The following is a 14,880-nucleotide window of genomic DNA, read 5'->3' on the forward strand; positions in this document are numbered from 1 at the left end:
TTTGAGTTGAGCTCCTTATGCAGAATTAACAAAATCATGTCAGGAGTTGGCTATGGTGGGTTTTGGGCTCCGTGATAAAGAGCCTCCTGGGTTTTTTCCAAAATAAAAGTTATGAAGTGAAGCTTTTATTGCCTGTTTCTAAGTAGGATGGATCTAGGATGGTATGAGAATTCTTGAGCTATAAAAAAGTAGTCAGAAAATATTCCGCTGGTGCAACGCACTCTATCAAAAAACTTGATGAAATTTTTAGCAATGATAGTAAATTTAAACACCAAGAAAATTTCAATATGTCTGAAACTTTAAAATTAAGAAATCAAAGGCCAAATACAAGTTGATCAGACTACGAAATGTACGTCACCATGAGCCTACTAAATCACAAGTTGTAATTTCCTTCAGAAGAAGAACTAACAAGATTTGCTTGTGTACTTCATAGAAAACTCTGAACAAAAATCATAGTAATGGTGAAGCAAAATATATGGAATGAATTTGGGAAAAGTCTAAAAATGCTCATATTGCCATTACTATAGGATTAGGATTTCAATTGCTTTTAATGTCTGGCCTACACCAGAAAAAAACCCAAAAACCAAAAATCAACGCCCTCACATCATGAGGGGCTGACAGTATTAAGACAGCTCCAGCTCCAGTGGTCAGAAGATATGACAGGAATCGTCTTCTTCAGGTGTGTTATTTCCCACCTGTCCGCTGACGGGCATGAGACACGGGATAGAGGCAATCTTCTGGGTTACATCGTCCACTAGGTCCTGGGGGGCCCTGAGGCCCTGGGGCCCCTGGTGAGCCTGGCAAACCCGGAGCTAATGAAATAAAAGACCCCATCAGAAGGCAGATCACATATGGCTCTTCCTCCCTCACTCCAACCAACAACTGTGGCAACACCTAAGGGCCACAGGGGAGAAGGCCTGGTTCCTGCTTTTAGAGGCTTGCTCGTGTCGTGAAGATAACATCACCATTACCTGAGGTCCCAGGAAGGCCCGGGCTCCCTGGAAGCCCAATGCCAGGTTCCCCTCTTTCTCCCTTCTGTCCTCGGTAGCCTAAGTGAGAGACACATAAAAAGAGAGACACAAAAGTAAGAGTGTTATACGGCAATGCACACATGCAAGAACTACGCTCTTAGCCTGTGACATTTCTGTAATTCCTGCTTAACATGAAGAGTATATCAGTTGTTTTGCATTAGCACATATTAAACTTGCATATCAACCAGATCAGGTGCAATAGGCAATGAGGATCTTAGAAATATGCCACTACTATAAAAAGTTACAAGTTGAACTCTTGACAGGGACATTTTTGGCACTGAAAATGATACCTAAATAACTCAATCATTTATATCTTCTTTCAGATAGTTATGACAAGGTGTGCGAGCTCTCTTCCATGTGAATTTTAACTGGAGGGTGGGTACAGACTAAATATAAGAGGTATACTGAAAGAATTCTGCTTAACGTGAGCACAAGATAATATGACAACAAGAACCTGGACCTTAGTCCAAGAATTAAAGGGAATGAAAGGAACAGAAACTCATGATTTCAGTAAATGACAGTAGGAGTGTGAATATACGTGAATGCACCCATCTCAGGAGTCAGTCAAGGACAAATCCTGTCTTTGTTCAAATCACTGACTATAACAACTTTATATCCTCTCTAAGTAAAGTTAAAACAGCGACCCCATGTTTTAACATGGTGGTTTGTAACTCCAAAGGACCGGGAGTTTCAACAATGCTAGAAAGCAAGAGGAGACTGAGGGTCCTTCCAAACTCACTTCCCCAGTTTAAGATGCTTTAACCAAAATGAATTAGGTTTAAGATCTGTATCCACTTTAAGAAAAAATCATTCTCATTCTTGACTATGCTTGTTGTTGCCTGAGCCAGAGCAATTTGTGCCTCTGGGAGCCCTTATCCCTGCTTCAAGAAGCATAGAACACTTCCATCTGTGTTTTATATACTAGCACCCGTGTTAAGACTTCACTTGAAGAAAAGGTTCTGTGGCTGGAAGAGCTTCCCAGCGATGGTAAATAGAGCTTTAATTTCCAACTTTTTCACACTTAAATAGCAGCCTAATGATTGCTCCTAGTCCCGAATGAACAGAGCAGTCACACAGAATCATGCAGACACACAGCAAGGATAACTGGTAGGAGAGCATCTCAGTAGGAAGTGGTAGGTCCTGACTTAGTGGTGTCTTTTATGAAGCTGTGTTACTGCAGCAGAACAGGAGAGGAGGCGAAAGCTTAATACTCTCTCTGAACAGTACGTAAGACAAATTATTCCCCATTATTGTTGATAATTAGACATCAGTTCTGAGGTTACCATTCTCAGATTTGACTTGACCATACACTGTACACATTATGATCCAAATGACATTAGCAATGTAATCACTACACAGTTACTTCTTGGCTTTGGAGGTGTGACCTGACCATAAATGTGAAAACAGTGGGAAAAACAACATGCATTTGGGAAATATTTAGATGTGCACACTGGAAATACATCCAGGGGAATATTTTCACACATTTCTATCTGAAAACTATGTTACAGATATTCAGTACAATCCCACACCCCAGAGAGAACCGTGGCCTGGCCACGCGGAACAATACCCTAAGTGGATGCACATTCCAGTTTGCAATATTATGGGGATCCCTTTTATAGGAGTGGCTTTCACTTAACACAGGTTAACAAGAAGGAAAAACGTTTGTACTGAGGGTCATTTGAAAGCACCCTTCCAAAGCCACTGTTTAAATCTTTCTGTAAAATAACATGTATTACGTGAGGTCTACTTGATAGTTCATCTAGCTTCCGTGGTTACGCAAAGATTGTAAAGTTGACCCTCAAGCTATCGCAGTGAGCGCTTAAGATCACAGGCTAAAAAATTAAGAAGGAAGAAAAATAACTAAAGATACATGAACTCTAACAAGAGGTTTAACAAGACTAACACAATTCCCAGTGAAGAACATATTTGCTAAAACCTTCATATTTAAATTCAGCTCTCAGGTTTTAATATAACGCAAAAATATATTATTCCGCATGGATTTCAGTGCCTAGGTATCACAAAACAAGAAACAATAATTTGTATACCTGTATGGTAGGGTAACATTTAAACTTCTGTCAAATGCAGTAATTTATTTGTACAGATCTCTCAGTGTGTTGGGTTAATAACTACCTACTATTAGTAGATACAGCTGTTGAACTGCACAAGCACACGAGAACTTTCTCTCAAATTTCCTAATAAAGACCCCAGCTCATTTCCTAGGAAGGCCGCCATAAAGCCATAGGGTCTCATTTTATAATTGTTTCACAGAAAAACTCAGCCAGGAATGCTAACAAAGTCATGAACAGCTTTCCCATTTCCTAGGATTAAGCTTTTCATCCCTTTAGGGTAGGCCTCGCCTGAAGTTTGGAAAAGGCTGGAAGGCTGGTCTGGCAAGTTGTTGGGCTTCCCAGTTCCACCTGCTAATTGACAGCAGGGCCCTTCAGTCACTTTGACACACACACGCACCCAATTTCCTACGGTTCCTGCTGCTAACAAATTTGAAGGTCAAATCTACATCAGTCACACGAGCTACCCTATAGGCCACTGGCTTATGAATAACAGAAGGTTTCCTTCACTATAAACCAATGATAGCTAAACTTTAAAAGTTTAAAGGTAAGAACAACCATTCCCTATATTGTTCTTCCAAAACTGACAACGGCACCCTGAAGGGCTGCATGCTTTCTCCTAGGAACTCCACACCCACGTGGCGTGTGGGGTCCTTTCTGAAACGGATGGGGCTTTCAAAGGTGGTGTCCGTTCTTCAGGGTTTTCACCAGGGTGGAGAATCAGCTGTCTTTGGAAAAAGTTTAAACGAAGTTCTTTCTCGTGAAACTCGCCAAAGAGGCTAAGTCTGTTAGGAGAACGCGCCTCTCTTATTCCTACATGGGAACCCAGCTGGATCAGGCTCCTGAGGGTGCTATGGTCCTGATGTGGCACATTCTCCCTCACCCCGCAGCATGAACACTCAGGCCAACACCGCAGACCCGTGGAGGGAAGGGGGCACCCCCAGCGAAGGGCCCCTTAGCACACGGTTGGGAGGCAATGGTCAGAGACCCAAAGGATGGTTAAAATTGAAACCTGTCTGGAAAGGCTTTCGAATTTAAAAAAGACATCAACAGTCACCCCTTTGGGGCATTTAGGAAAAATGCAAATGAGGTGACCCAACTCAGAATCATACTGGTCTCTTCTCGCTGCAAAGAGGTCAGGGTCCCCGAGATCTGGTGATCAAAATCTGGGCAGGCACAGGGCTTCCCTTTCAGCCTGAACCATGTGCTTCCCATAGTCTCATGTCACCTTTCTCCTTGCTCTCTGCGTCTCCTGTTTCTCGGAACAAGCACAGGAAACTTGTGAGACCCTTTAAATTTTTGTCCTTCCCTAAAGATAGAAAGATAAGAAAGCACTGATTCTATAGCGCATACTTATAACCAAACCACTTCATTTCAAATGAAAGTGGATATTTTTCCTGAAAAAAAGGTCTCAGAAATTTCAGAAGAGCCACGATCACGCAGAATCCATGCATGGGCCGCCACCCCGCGCCATGCTCCATGCTCGGCCTCTGTTTCCCTTCCCTGCTGTATCCTCACTTCAGCCTCCTCTCAGACTCAGTCACTGTGTCGTGGTGAGGACCAACAGCCAACAGCAGCTGAGGTTTGCATGGTCACTCAGGTAAAAGTTTTATACGCATTTCTTCTTTCCTTTTCGGAAAAACTTTTAAATCTAGCGAAGCAAAGCTTTGAAGTTACATGAGAACTTCATCTTCCGAGCACTTCATGTCTACTTATCTTCCAGAGGAAAGCCCTTCCATCCTTTGTGAACTCCTGGGGAGGCACCAAAGACCACCCAGCAGACCCGCATTTTATTTTTTATAGTAAGATTTCTTCGTGCCTTTAGACAGGATTATCAGTACAGCATCACTACGGGCCAATATTCCTTAAAGACAAGTCCCATATTTTGCAAGTTTTATTTTTCTGCTGCATTTTTGGCATTTAACAAATACTGAAAAGGAGATATCCTGTGAAAGTTGAGGAGACACCTCACTGAGTTACAGGCAAGATATGTCTGTTGTCAGAGACCCTCTGGTGGGACGAAAGCTTCGTCAATTTTACTAAAGGTTGGTTTGAAAAAAGTTAGAAATTTTATGGGAAAGACTTTGAAATTCAAGAATTGCCTCCAAAAGTCCTAACAGCTTCTGCTTTCTACTTCCTACTTATAGAAGTAATTTATAAGATGTCCTCGCAGAGTAAGTGAAACCCATGAAATCCTGCGCAAAACGGAAAGGAAATTGAGAGGTGAACAGAAGCCTTGTTTCCAAAGCTTCAAGAACACTGTTGACTCCTCATTGCCTCTGATGGAGACCTTCCAGATGGCCTCCTGACCCGGGAAGCGAGCCCGGAGACAGGCGTTTGCAGGGACAGGTGACTCCAGGTCCAGAACCCTTTTCCTGGATACTCTGACTTTCCATTGCTCCTGTCCTCAGACTGCGGCTGGATGACGCTTCTGTCCAGGGTTCTCCTCTTGGTGTTAAGAGTCCTGGGTCTTCTCGTGGCTGGAGGCCTCACGTCTTCAGTTGGGCTTTCCCGCTCTTCGTGCAGGCTCATGGACTCTGATCCCAGAACAGAGCCGACTAGTGAAAGACGATGACTAACCACCCTCTACACAACCGAGTACAAGCAGAAGGCCAACCCGATTCTACGCCTTTTCTTCCTCCTATCTGCCAAACCTCTGTGATCTCCGGGGAAGGGAGAATAAATTGCTGTTTAGGTGAACAGAGAGATCTGCCCGTTGTTGTTCTACCCTCTGCTCACTAACCACAAGCATTGTCCGTCTCCGTTGTAAGTTAGGACCCTGACAGACCCTGTGACTGGGGACAGTTGTTGCTCTTCAGGTGAGGGAGGGCGCAGAGGTCACTTCCAATGGCAAACGAGGCTTGAGGTTACAGAGAAGCTGTAGGAAGGAAAGTGCAGTTGGGAGAGAAAATTCATTCTCTGCATGTATGGCATTTTGGACTATATTCCTGTGCAACTTTGGTGTTAACTTTCTCTTTTTCTCGTCTATACAAGCTTTTGATTATTTCAAGGAGGGCCCTTGAGTTCTTCTGTGGTAACACATGAAAAGCAGTTTCCCTGGTCTTACCCTTCACGTATGTGCTCACTGGATTTACTGTTTCCTTGTGGGAATTGTGAACCTTCCAAACCAGGGTCTCCTTGGCCCTGTTGCTGACTGCTAGGCATACTCCTAGAGAATGGCCTTGCCAGCTTATTTCCTCAAGCTATACTAAGATCACGTCTCTTGTCAAGCTGTCATCAGTAGAACAACATTTTTGGTAATTTAAGTAAAGTCTTTCTTTAAAAATTTTAGAAACATTTGAGAAATACTCAAAAATTAAAAAATTACCATCCACAAGCTCCGTTTGAAGGAGAAAGATTCTAAAATTTCTAAAAAATATATTTTGGGCTCATATCACTACTTACAGTAATGTCTCAAGACTTTTTCCTCAGTTTCTTTACGATGCTGAGATGGTGACTCTCGCTCTACTTACATCAATAGGGAGGCATAAACAACTCTGGGATTCCCAGATAATAGTGATATATAAGCACCTATTATTGCTGTCATTACTGTAACAAATATTATTATTAAAATACATTTAGATTAGTAGATAATTATCAGCTTTAAATTTGAAAGGGTAATAGTTAAAAACCTGCTTCTAGAATGTCAAATATTAACGACATATTCTATAACAAACCATTTTATGTATACATATATATACTTATATACATATTTATTTATTTCTTGCCTTACCTAGGATTAGCAGGTTATAAATACTGAGCGTTAAAGAACTGGTAAACAAATACTATACTTGAAGACTTACCTTGGGGTCCGGGGTCTCCTGGTGGCCCAGGTAACCCATCCTTTCCTGGTGGCCCAGGTCTCCCATGAGCCTGAGCGGCCAACATTGCTGCGGGTAGCTTGAGCTGGGACAGGAACACAGCCATCCTCTCTTCATTGATGAAAGAGAACACAAAATATCATGTTATGGAAATACTTTTTTGTCAAAAATTTCCAAATATTTTTTACCTGAAATCCAACAAAAAAGCTATTTGGTTTTCAATTTAAGCACATCTAATTTACCAACTGGTCTAAATGCTGAGAGAGTTTTCTTGATCGGTCAAATAAAATGGGTCACACAGAGTTATATGAACACAGATGCAGACCAGCCCTGTTGATCACAGGGTCTGAGAATTTTCAGCACCTCAGAGATGCAGCCGACCTAGTGGACAGAACAATACCCTAGAAGCATATGAACCCCTGGTGATAACATGTGGAGAGGATTTACATTCACAGTAAAAAATGGTTTCAATAAGAAATTTAAGCCACTTTCTAGCAATGTTGTGAATGGTGGTGTGGTGATTTAAAATATGTTCACAAATTCTCTGACACTCCCTTCCAAATGGAATTAGGTGGAGCCTAAATTCTTTTTTTTTTAAAATAAAGATTGGCCCTGAGCTAACATCTGTTGCCAATCTTCTTTTTTTTTCTTCTTCTTCTTCTCCTCAAAGCCCCCAGTACATAGTTGTATATTCTGGTTTTAGGTCCTTCTGGCCCTGCTATGTGGGATGCCACCTCAGCATGGCCTGATAGGCAGTGCCATGTCTGTGCCCAGGACCTGAACCAATGAAATCCTGGGCTGCCAAAGCAGAGCGTGCAAACTTAACCACTTAGCCACGGGGCTGGCCCCCAAAATCCCCTATTCTTGAGTGTGGCTGGACTTACTTTTATTTCTAACGAATAGAAAAAAATCAGAATTGACAGTGTGCAACTAGGGAGACTAAGTCGTAAAAGGCATCATGGGTACCTGGCTGCCCTCTCTCTTAGACTGCTCATTCTGGAGGAAGCCAGCTGCCAGTAGTGCGGACACTCAAGTAGTCCAATGGAGAGACCCACACGGGGACACACTGAAGCCACCTGCCACAGCCATGTGAGCGAACCTGGAAGAGCACTTCCAGCCCCAGTCGAGCCTTCAGATGACTCCAGCTCTGGCTGTTATCCTGGCTGCAGCCTCCCTACAGACCTTGAGCCAGAACCACACAACTAAGCGACAAGTCCCTGACCCGCAGAAAGTGTGAGATAACAAACGTGGTCGTTTTAAGCCACTGGAGTTTTGAGGGACTTTCGTATGCAGCAACAGATTACTCATACAGCACATGACCCTTCACATCCTTGAACAAAACTGCATTATTAATAGAGAGGTTTACTTGTCGAAAAGATGGTCATTGGTTTCATATCCATTATGATTTCACTGTTTAATTTCAATACTGGGCAAATATTGTCCTTCGTCAACAACTCATTTTTGCTTTTTAAAGAAAATGTCTTATTATACACCCTCAATAGTATTTATGTTTTTCTGGTTCGATTTTCAGTTAGTCTGTCCCAGTTTTCAGCCAAGGTTTTAGTAGGAAGAATGTCTAATTTGACCAAAGAAAAAATTCAGCATTGGTGTGGGTGGGCACGCCCTCACTGAGTTCCAGTTGTAGACAGAGAGAACACAACAAAAAGTTTCTCTACATTTCCGTGGACCTGAAGAAAACCCTGAAACTAAGAATACATAAGTTACAGGCAGTTGATAAATTATCCAGGACATCTAAAAATGTCAAAAAAATTTTTTGTAAGTGTTGAGTGATGTGACCTTTATGAATTGAATACTTCCCAAATAAGCAATGTTGCCTTCTCAAGGAAGATAGCATTGTCACTTGCCCTTTTCTTCATCCCCCAAACTGCCTGGAGCCCAGCACTCTCTGTCTGGGACCTAAAGAAAGAGTCTGGGAGGGAACAGAGGACTGTTTAAGAGGCCTCCTCAAGGTGAGCTCGGTCGTCAGGCCATGAGAATATCTTCATAGGTGGCATGCAACTATTAATACCTAGAGACTTATTACTAAGTCAACAATGCTTTTGGACAAAAGTGAGTAGACATTATAGAACATTGGTGTATTAACAACTCATGAAATTTAAAGGATCTGGAAAATGAGGAGTTCAAGGAAATGTAAATATGAAAATATAAATAAGAATTTTCATGGGGCTGGCCCTGTGGCCGAGTGGTTAAGTTCGTGTGCTCCGCTTCAGCGGCCCAGGGTTTTGCTGGTTTGGATCCTGGGTGCGGACACGGCACCGCTCATCAGGCCACGCTTCCGTGGTGGGAGTTGGGGAGAAAAAGCAAAAAGAAAAAAAGATTGGCAACAGTTGTTAGCTCAGGAGCCAATCTTAAAAAAAAAGAATTTTCACTCAAATAAATTCCTAAACAAGACATATTATTAACTAAGTTAAATATTCTCTGTAAGTGCCCTACGTTGGGCATTTTATCCTTTCTGCATTAAAGTGCTCTTGTTCAGGAATCATGAAGAGAGCCTGAAAGAGATGATCATTTCAATAAGAACTAGTATCCACGTCTTATAAGCCCCATATACTGTAAAGATTACCTGCTAGTAAGCTTTATTTTATGACTAGAAATCTGTATATAATATAATCGTAAGACATTCCTTCTCAGAATTCCTTTTTTGAATAATCACTCCAGGATTACACACATTATTATAGAATTCTTGGTTATTAATTCCATATAGGCCGTGGTTCAGTTAAATTTTACCTCAAAATCATGTTCAATATTTTACCACTCTGTGGAATTAATTTTGGTTAAGTCATTAATGCAAATTCACCTAAAGTCTGTTATAAATATGCTATATCATGGATTTTTTTATTTAAACGTGCATGGTGTTTATATTTTGTATATCTCACATTTAACAAATCTAATAACTAGATATATATAACACATAACCAGATTTAAAATAGAAAACTCGAAGAAGCCATCTCCTTTCCATGACAAAAAAATTAACCACATTGTTTCATTTTTCTTCTTTTCCCATATTTTTCTTCAAAAAGCAAATTCAAATAATTTCATCTGTAAAACTAACAATTTTTCAAGGATACATTCAGTGTGTAATAAGAAATAAATCTTAAATTTGAAAAATTCAGCATAGGTTTGGTGCAGACAAGTCTTTCAGAAAATGTTCTTACTCATTAAATTAGTGTTTATTTTGCAAGTAAGGACCAAAGGAGACAACATTCTAGAAACTATAGCTCAGTTAGAAAAGACAGAGGCCCAATCGTAAAGACCATATTAAGAGTTGCTTCAATTTTCTCCAGTCTTTCCACTCACTTTAGTTCATTTAGTTGAACTGTAAAGGCACATTTCACTTAAACGGATATGTATGTTTTACAAATTTCTGATAAAGAGCAAATTACTCCCGAGCGAAATTCTATTTTTCAATGAGCTTTCAATAAAAAATTTGTTTAAAAAAATGTAGTCCATACACTGCTTAAGAAAGTAAAATAAATTTTTTTCAAATGGAATTATTAAGGGAAAAGCCCCAATAAACGTGGAGTATTAGCTGTAGTTGTCACAAGAGTGATCGCCCTCCGCTCACCCTCTCAAATCACAAAGCAAGCAGACTGAAAACATTCCAACATCCACAGGGCCAGGATCTCCGGCTGCAGACTGACTGACAGTGATGGTGGGAGACCAATGGGGATCTTATGAATCATCGCTAAGAGTGATAGTAAATCACTGCCCTTCCAGTAAAACTTACTACCTGACTGTCCACCTGCCACATGTTTGGTTGATGTTAATACATTTGTTTCCAGTAACAATAGATAAAATAAATTTGCAATTAATGTATAGTTACAATTTTGCAAATCATCACACTGAATGTAGATATAACACCTTTATTACATTAAATTATAAACTGGGTTTTTTATGAACAAATATGAACTTCAGTGATCACAGTTTGAAACTTTGCATACTATTTGTGGCTTTGCACTTAAAAGAGAAATATATATTTCAGTACAATTTTCCTTAATTTGAGACATATCTCTTCAAATACCTTTAATGTCTAAATGCAAATATTCACAGTACTGATTTTTCCTCTTTAATATATGGATTGAATTTACAGGTGATTTGTTTGGGTGATTTTTAATATTTTGAGTAAAAATAGAATATTCTTTTAAATAATTACATCTAGCTGTACATTATCTAACTTCAAGATACACTCAGAAATAGTCATTTAGCATAAGGGTAATTACTTCTTCTGAACCCTGCTCTACTGGTCTGTAATTTAAAATAAAATGTTTCTGAGCCTCTAAATGATTTGTAAAGACCTGTATTCTTAATTGCCTTTCCTCTATTTTTAGGGATCTTTGGTCAATTAAACTGTTTTTGGCTATGCTTTCGAATGAGGCAGGAAATTGAAGAGTTCAGATAGGAGCTTGCATAACCAAACACACACGTTCCGCCTGCCAAGGCAAACCCACAGCAGTCATTCTGACAAATAAGACCAACGGCTTGCCTTCTTTGGAGAATGGGCTTGTTAATAAAATGCAGACATTAATATTAAAGTGATGAAAAACTATATCACACAGAGAAGGAAGGGACATTCAGATGTCATCTGGCCCATGTCTACCTTCTATTTCACAGATAGAATTTGTAAATATTTTCAAAGAGAGAAATTCATCTTTTTCTCCTAATGCCCATTCAACGGCATAATTGCCCTTTTTCTTGGTACAGCTTCAACTTATTTTCTTTTGTTAGCCCATTATGGAAACAGAGTCAGTAATGAGTGCTTCCTTTGGGAAATCAGTCATATATTTGATAGTATTGTTACCTCCAGCCTTCAGGTTAAATAACCTTTACTCACAGGTTTGGTAATTTGTTTTGTAAATCACTTTTTGGTTCCACTATTCCAGGGCTTTTCAAACCTCTATTAAATATGGAAGCCAAAATTAGATACAGTTCTCTCCCAAGGGGCAAAAATATAAGAATAATTTCCTTTTGTATCTTAATTACTTTCTAGTTCATTTTAACTGTCAACTCAACAGAATCCTTTGGTGGATTCATATTCCTTTTGCGGTAATCGTGGCCCAAATGTTCTTACTGCTCCCTTTATCCCTGGCTCAGCCCTCTGCCAGCTTTGTAAGCATGTTGTTTTGAAATGTTATTGTGGGTACAGATGGTGGATTGAACACACGCGTGTGCTCTGACTCCCTCCTGAATCCGTGTAACACAACAGTAAGATAGCTTTAAAGGCATAACACCACAAGAATGGGCAGAATATGAAAGGAGGAAACAGAACACAGTTTGGGAGGCTGAGAACCAGATAGCCAAGCGACAGGTGACGTAACAGACTCAGGAAAACCAACCCTACGCTAGAAGAGAAACAACCTGGTACAAACCACAACATCCTGCAAAGTCTCAGAATTGCAGTACAAGTTACACTGGAAGTGGGGATGGAGGGGGGACCTGAAGTGAGAATTGGTTGAAAAAGTCATCTCGGGAATCCCTGTCTCTGTTCTATACAGCTAGCAGTGGCCCCACCCAAGCCCAGCGAAGCCTGCAGGTTTATTAGCCGAGAAGCGTAATTAGATCGTCTCTGCACTGGGGGCCCCAGACTCCACTGAGTCTCAGGCTTCCCTCTGAAAACAAGGAGAATAAACGAGCATTTACACGCTGAGAGCTGAGGCCCAGGCCCTAATCTCCTACTTCGCTCCCCAAATGCTGGCAGCCAGGCAGGAAATGGAAGTGTTTCCTCTGGGAAATCTGGCCAAAATAAGAGGAAAGACTTAAAGACACTGAAACTGAGGGTCTTTCAAGTAAAAAGCCCAGCTAGACCACCCGACAGTGAAGCTTACAGTTGGCAAGCCCCACCATTCACTCACAACCGCCCATCAGTTTTCAGCACCCACTCTTTTCTATCAGCAGACAGCCAAGGATTGTTGGCCCTGAGGAAATCCTCTAAGTTGAACGATAGACCAAAACAAAGAAGCAGAAACAAGCAAACTGGAAGAAATGGAGATTGCCCTGTGGAAAATATTTTGAAAAATTATATTTCTATCTTCAATACGTGTATTTATCAGATGATGTGTATATATACAAATATGTATACACATATATAAATATAAAGTAATATCTTAGTTGTAAAGATCCAAGTGAAAATATTGCAACCTTTAAACCAGAGAACAGGATGATACATATTCACACATGTTCACACACATGTCTATGAAACACATGTAGGAAAAATGGAGAAAACATAGGTAGAGGGGCTTTCCCAAACATTAGAAATCTGGAGGCAGAAATATTCTTCAGGGACACTTAGCCCTAACCTTCCTTCTCTTCCACAGTTGCAGGTGTGGTCTTGTTGGTTCCAAGTTTGTCTCAAGAACTGAGAGAGCCGGATGTGTGTCCACATTCCTGCACAGGTTGGTAAATTCCTCCTGCACGGTGATGTAATGCCGAGCATAGGAGGGTGATGTTATAGCAAGAATGAAGCTTCTCAGATCTGACAAGATCCTAACTTGTGTGGGCAGCATCACTGGCAGCTGCAAAGCCCTCACAAAGCCAAAAGAAGCCAAGCTGAGACACATGGCATCTGTCCCCACTCTGTGTGGCCACCTTGCTTGCAAAAGGATTTGACCTGTTGGCCAATCAAATTAGGAATTTAATCTAACTTTAGATTGGGTGTATGTTTGTGCATTGCAATCCACCAGAAACCCAGACTTGTGGTTGGTGGGAAAACACCTTCCTCACCATGGCTAGGTTTGGGATGGGGCATCAGGATGCTGACGGAGGGCTTGGGTGGACTGGGGAATAGCCTCTGTGGGAGGTGCTGTATCAGTGGGGTCACCTGGGAATCCCCAAAGGGAGTTGGAAAGCTCCAGGAGGAGAGCCCAAGTTTTGGGTCCTGGTCCAGCTCTAACTAGAGGCGCCAGTGTGGACCCCTCAGGTGATAAAGTGGGGCAGGATCTCCTGAGGACCCCCTCGAGCCCCCGCTGGAAGTCCATGATGTGCTGAGTGGAGACACCCGCTCCTGAGGCCGTGGATGTGCAGAGGTGAACGGCGCAGAGACGAGCATCAGTTGCCGCTGACCCAGCTCTCCCGTGAAACGGCTGAGAAAAGGAGAGGCACATGGGTGCAGCTCTTCACGGTGAGTGTTTCAACACATGGAATTTAACCTTTGCTTTTACAGAGAAGGCTTTCTGAAAAGGAGAACTGTGACCTTGGAGCTCTAGGATTCGTGAAAATGGAGCTTTTCTTTTTTGTAAGTGGTGTTCAGAAGCCATGGAAAAGTGACTTGTAAATGGAAAATTGAATGGACTGAATTGGAATAATCTTGGGACAAATGGACTAAAGTGCTAAATACTAAATTCTGGCTATCAGGTACAATTTTGTTTGGGAGAAGACAGTCTTCCTGGACTGGTGCCAGCAGAGATAAAAGGAGAGGAGTATCAATTCAAAGTCTCAGAGTCTAGAAATCTCAGGAAAAAAAATCTCCTTGTGGCTACTTTAGAATATTGCCTTGAGGTCAAGACATCTGTGTCTTCTGAGGGAGCACTGGCCACTCATCTGGACCTGGCCAGGCTGGAAGAGACGGAGAGAGGCAGTAGGAGAGATGGGGGTGCAACCAGAGGAGACCTGGGAGGACTCCGCACCCGCCAGCTTCCTGGCAGGCAGGGAGCAACTCCAAGAGGGAAAGTTGGGGCAGGAGTGCAGAAAGAGAGCTCACAGACTTAGAGGAGGTGCCAAGAAAGTACAAGCCGCGGGGCCTGCCCCAAGACAGGTGGAGAGCACCCGATTCCTCAGGAGGCAGAGAGCCGTTCACGGAAAAACGACAGAATGGCCTGGGCGCGGGCAGCACGGAGCCTTCTGCAGGTGGAAGGAGCCAAGTTCTCCCTGCTGAATGCACAGGGCAGGCCACCAGGGCCATGCCTTCATCCAGTGTCCACTGGGCTTTCAAAATGAACACTTCCCATG

The 14,880-nt window shown here is 41.8% G+C and overlaps 1 protein-coding gene across 6 annotated transcripts in view; it reads right to left on the bottom strand.

Moving 5' to 3' along the window:
* Positions 1-540: 540 nt before the first annotated feature.
* Positions 541-14,880, bottom strand: part of COL19A1 (collagen type XIX alpha 1 chain) — a 305,503-nt gene continuing 291,163 nt past the window's right edge. For all 6 annotated transcript variants that reach the window (XM_070514618.1, XM_070514620.1, XM_070514621.1 and 3 more), the window contains 3 exons: positions 6,901-7,029; positions 972-1,049; positions 541-812 (listed from right to left, as the gene is read on the bottom strand). In XM_070514618.1, the coding sequence (XP_070370719.1) occupies positions 685-812; positions 972-1,049; positions 6,901-7,029 (335 nt within the window). In that variant the 3' untranslated portion in view covers positions 541-684. The remainder of the gene's footprint in view (positions 813-971; positions 1,050-6,900; positions 7,030-14,880) is intronic.

This window comes from Equus asinus, chromosome 8, assembly GCF_041296235.1.
Source record: "Equus asinus isolate D_3611 breed Donkey chromosome 8, EquAss-T2T_v2, whole genome shotgun sequence".
Classification (NCBI taxonomy): Eukaryota; Metazoa; Chordata; class Mammalia; order Perissodactyla; family Equidae; genus Equus; species Equus asinus.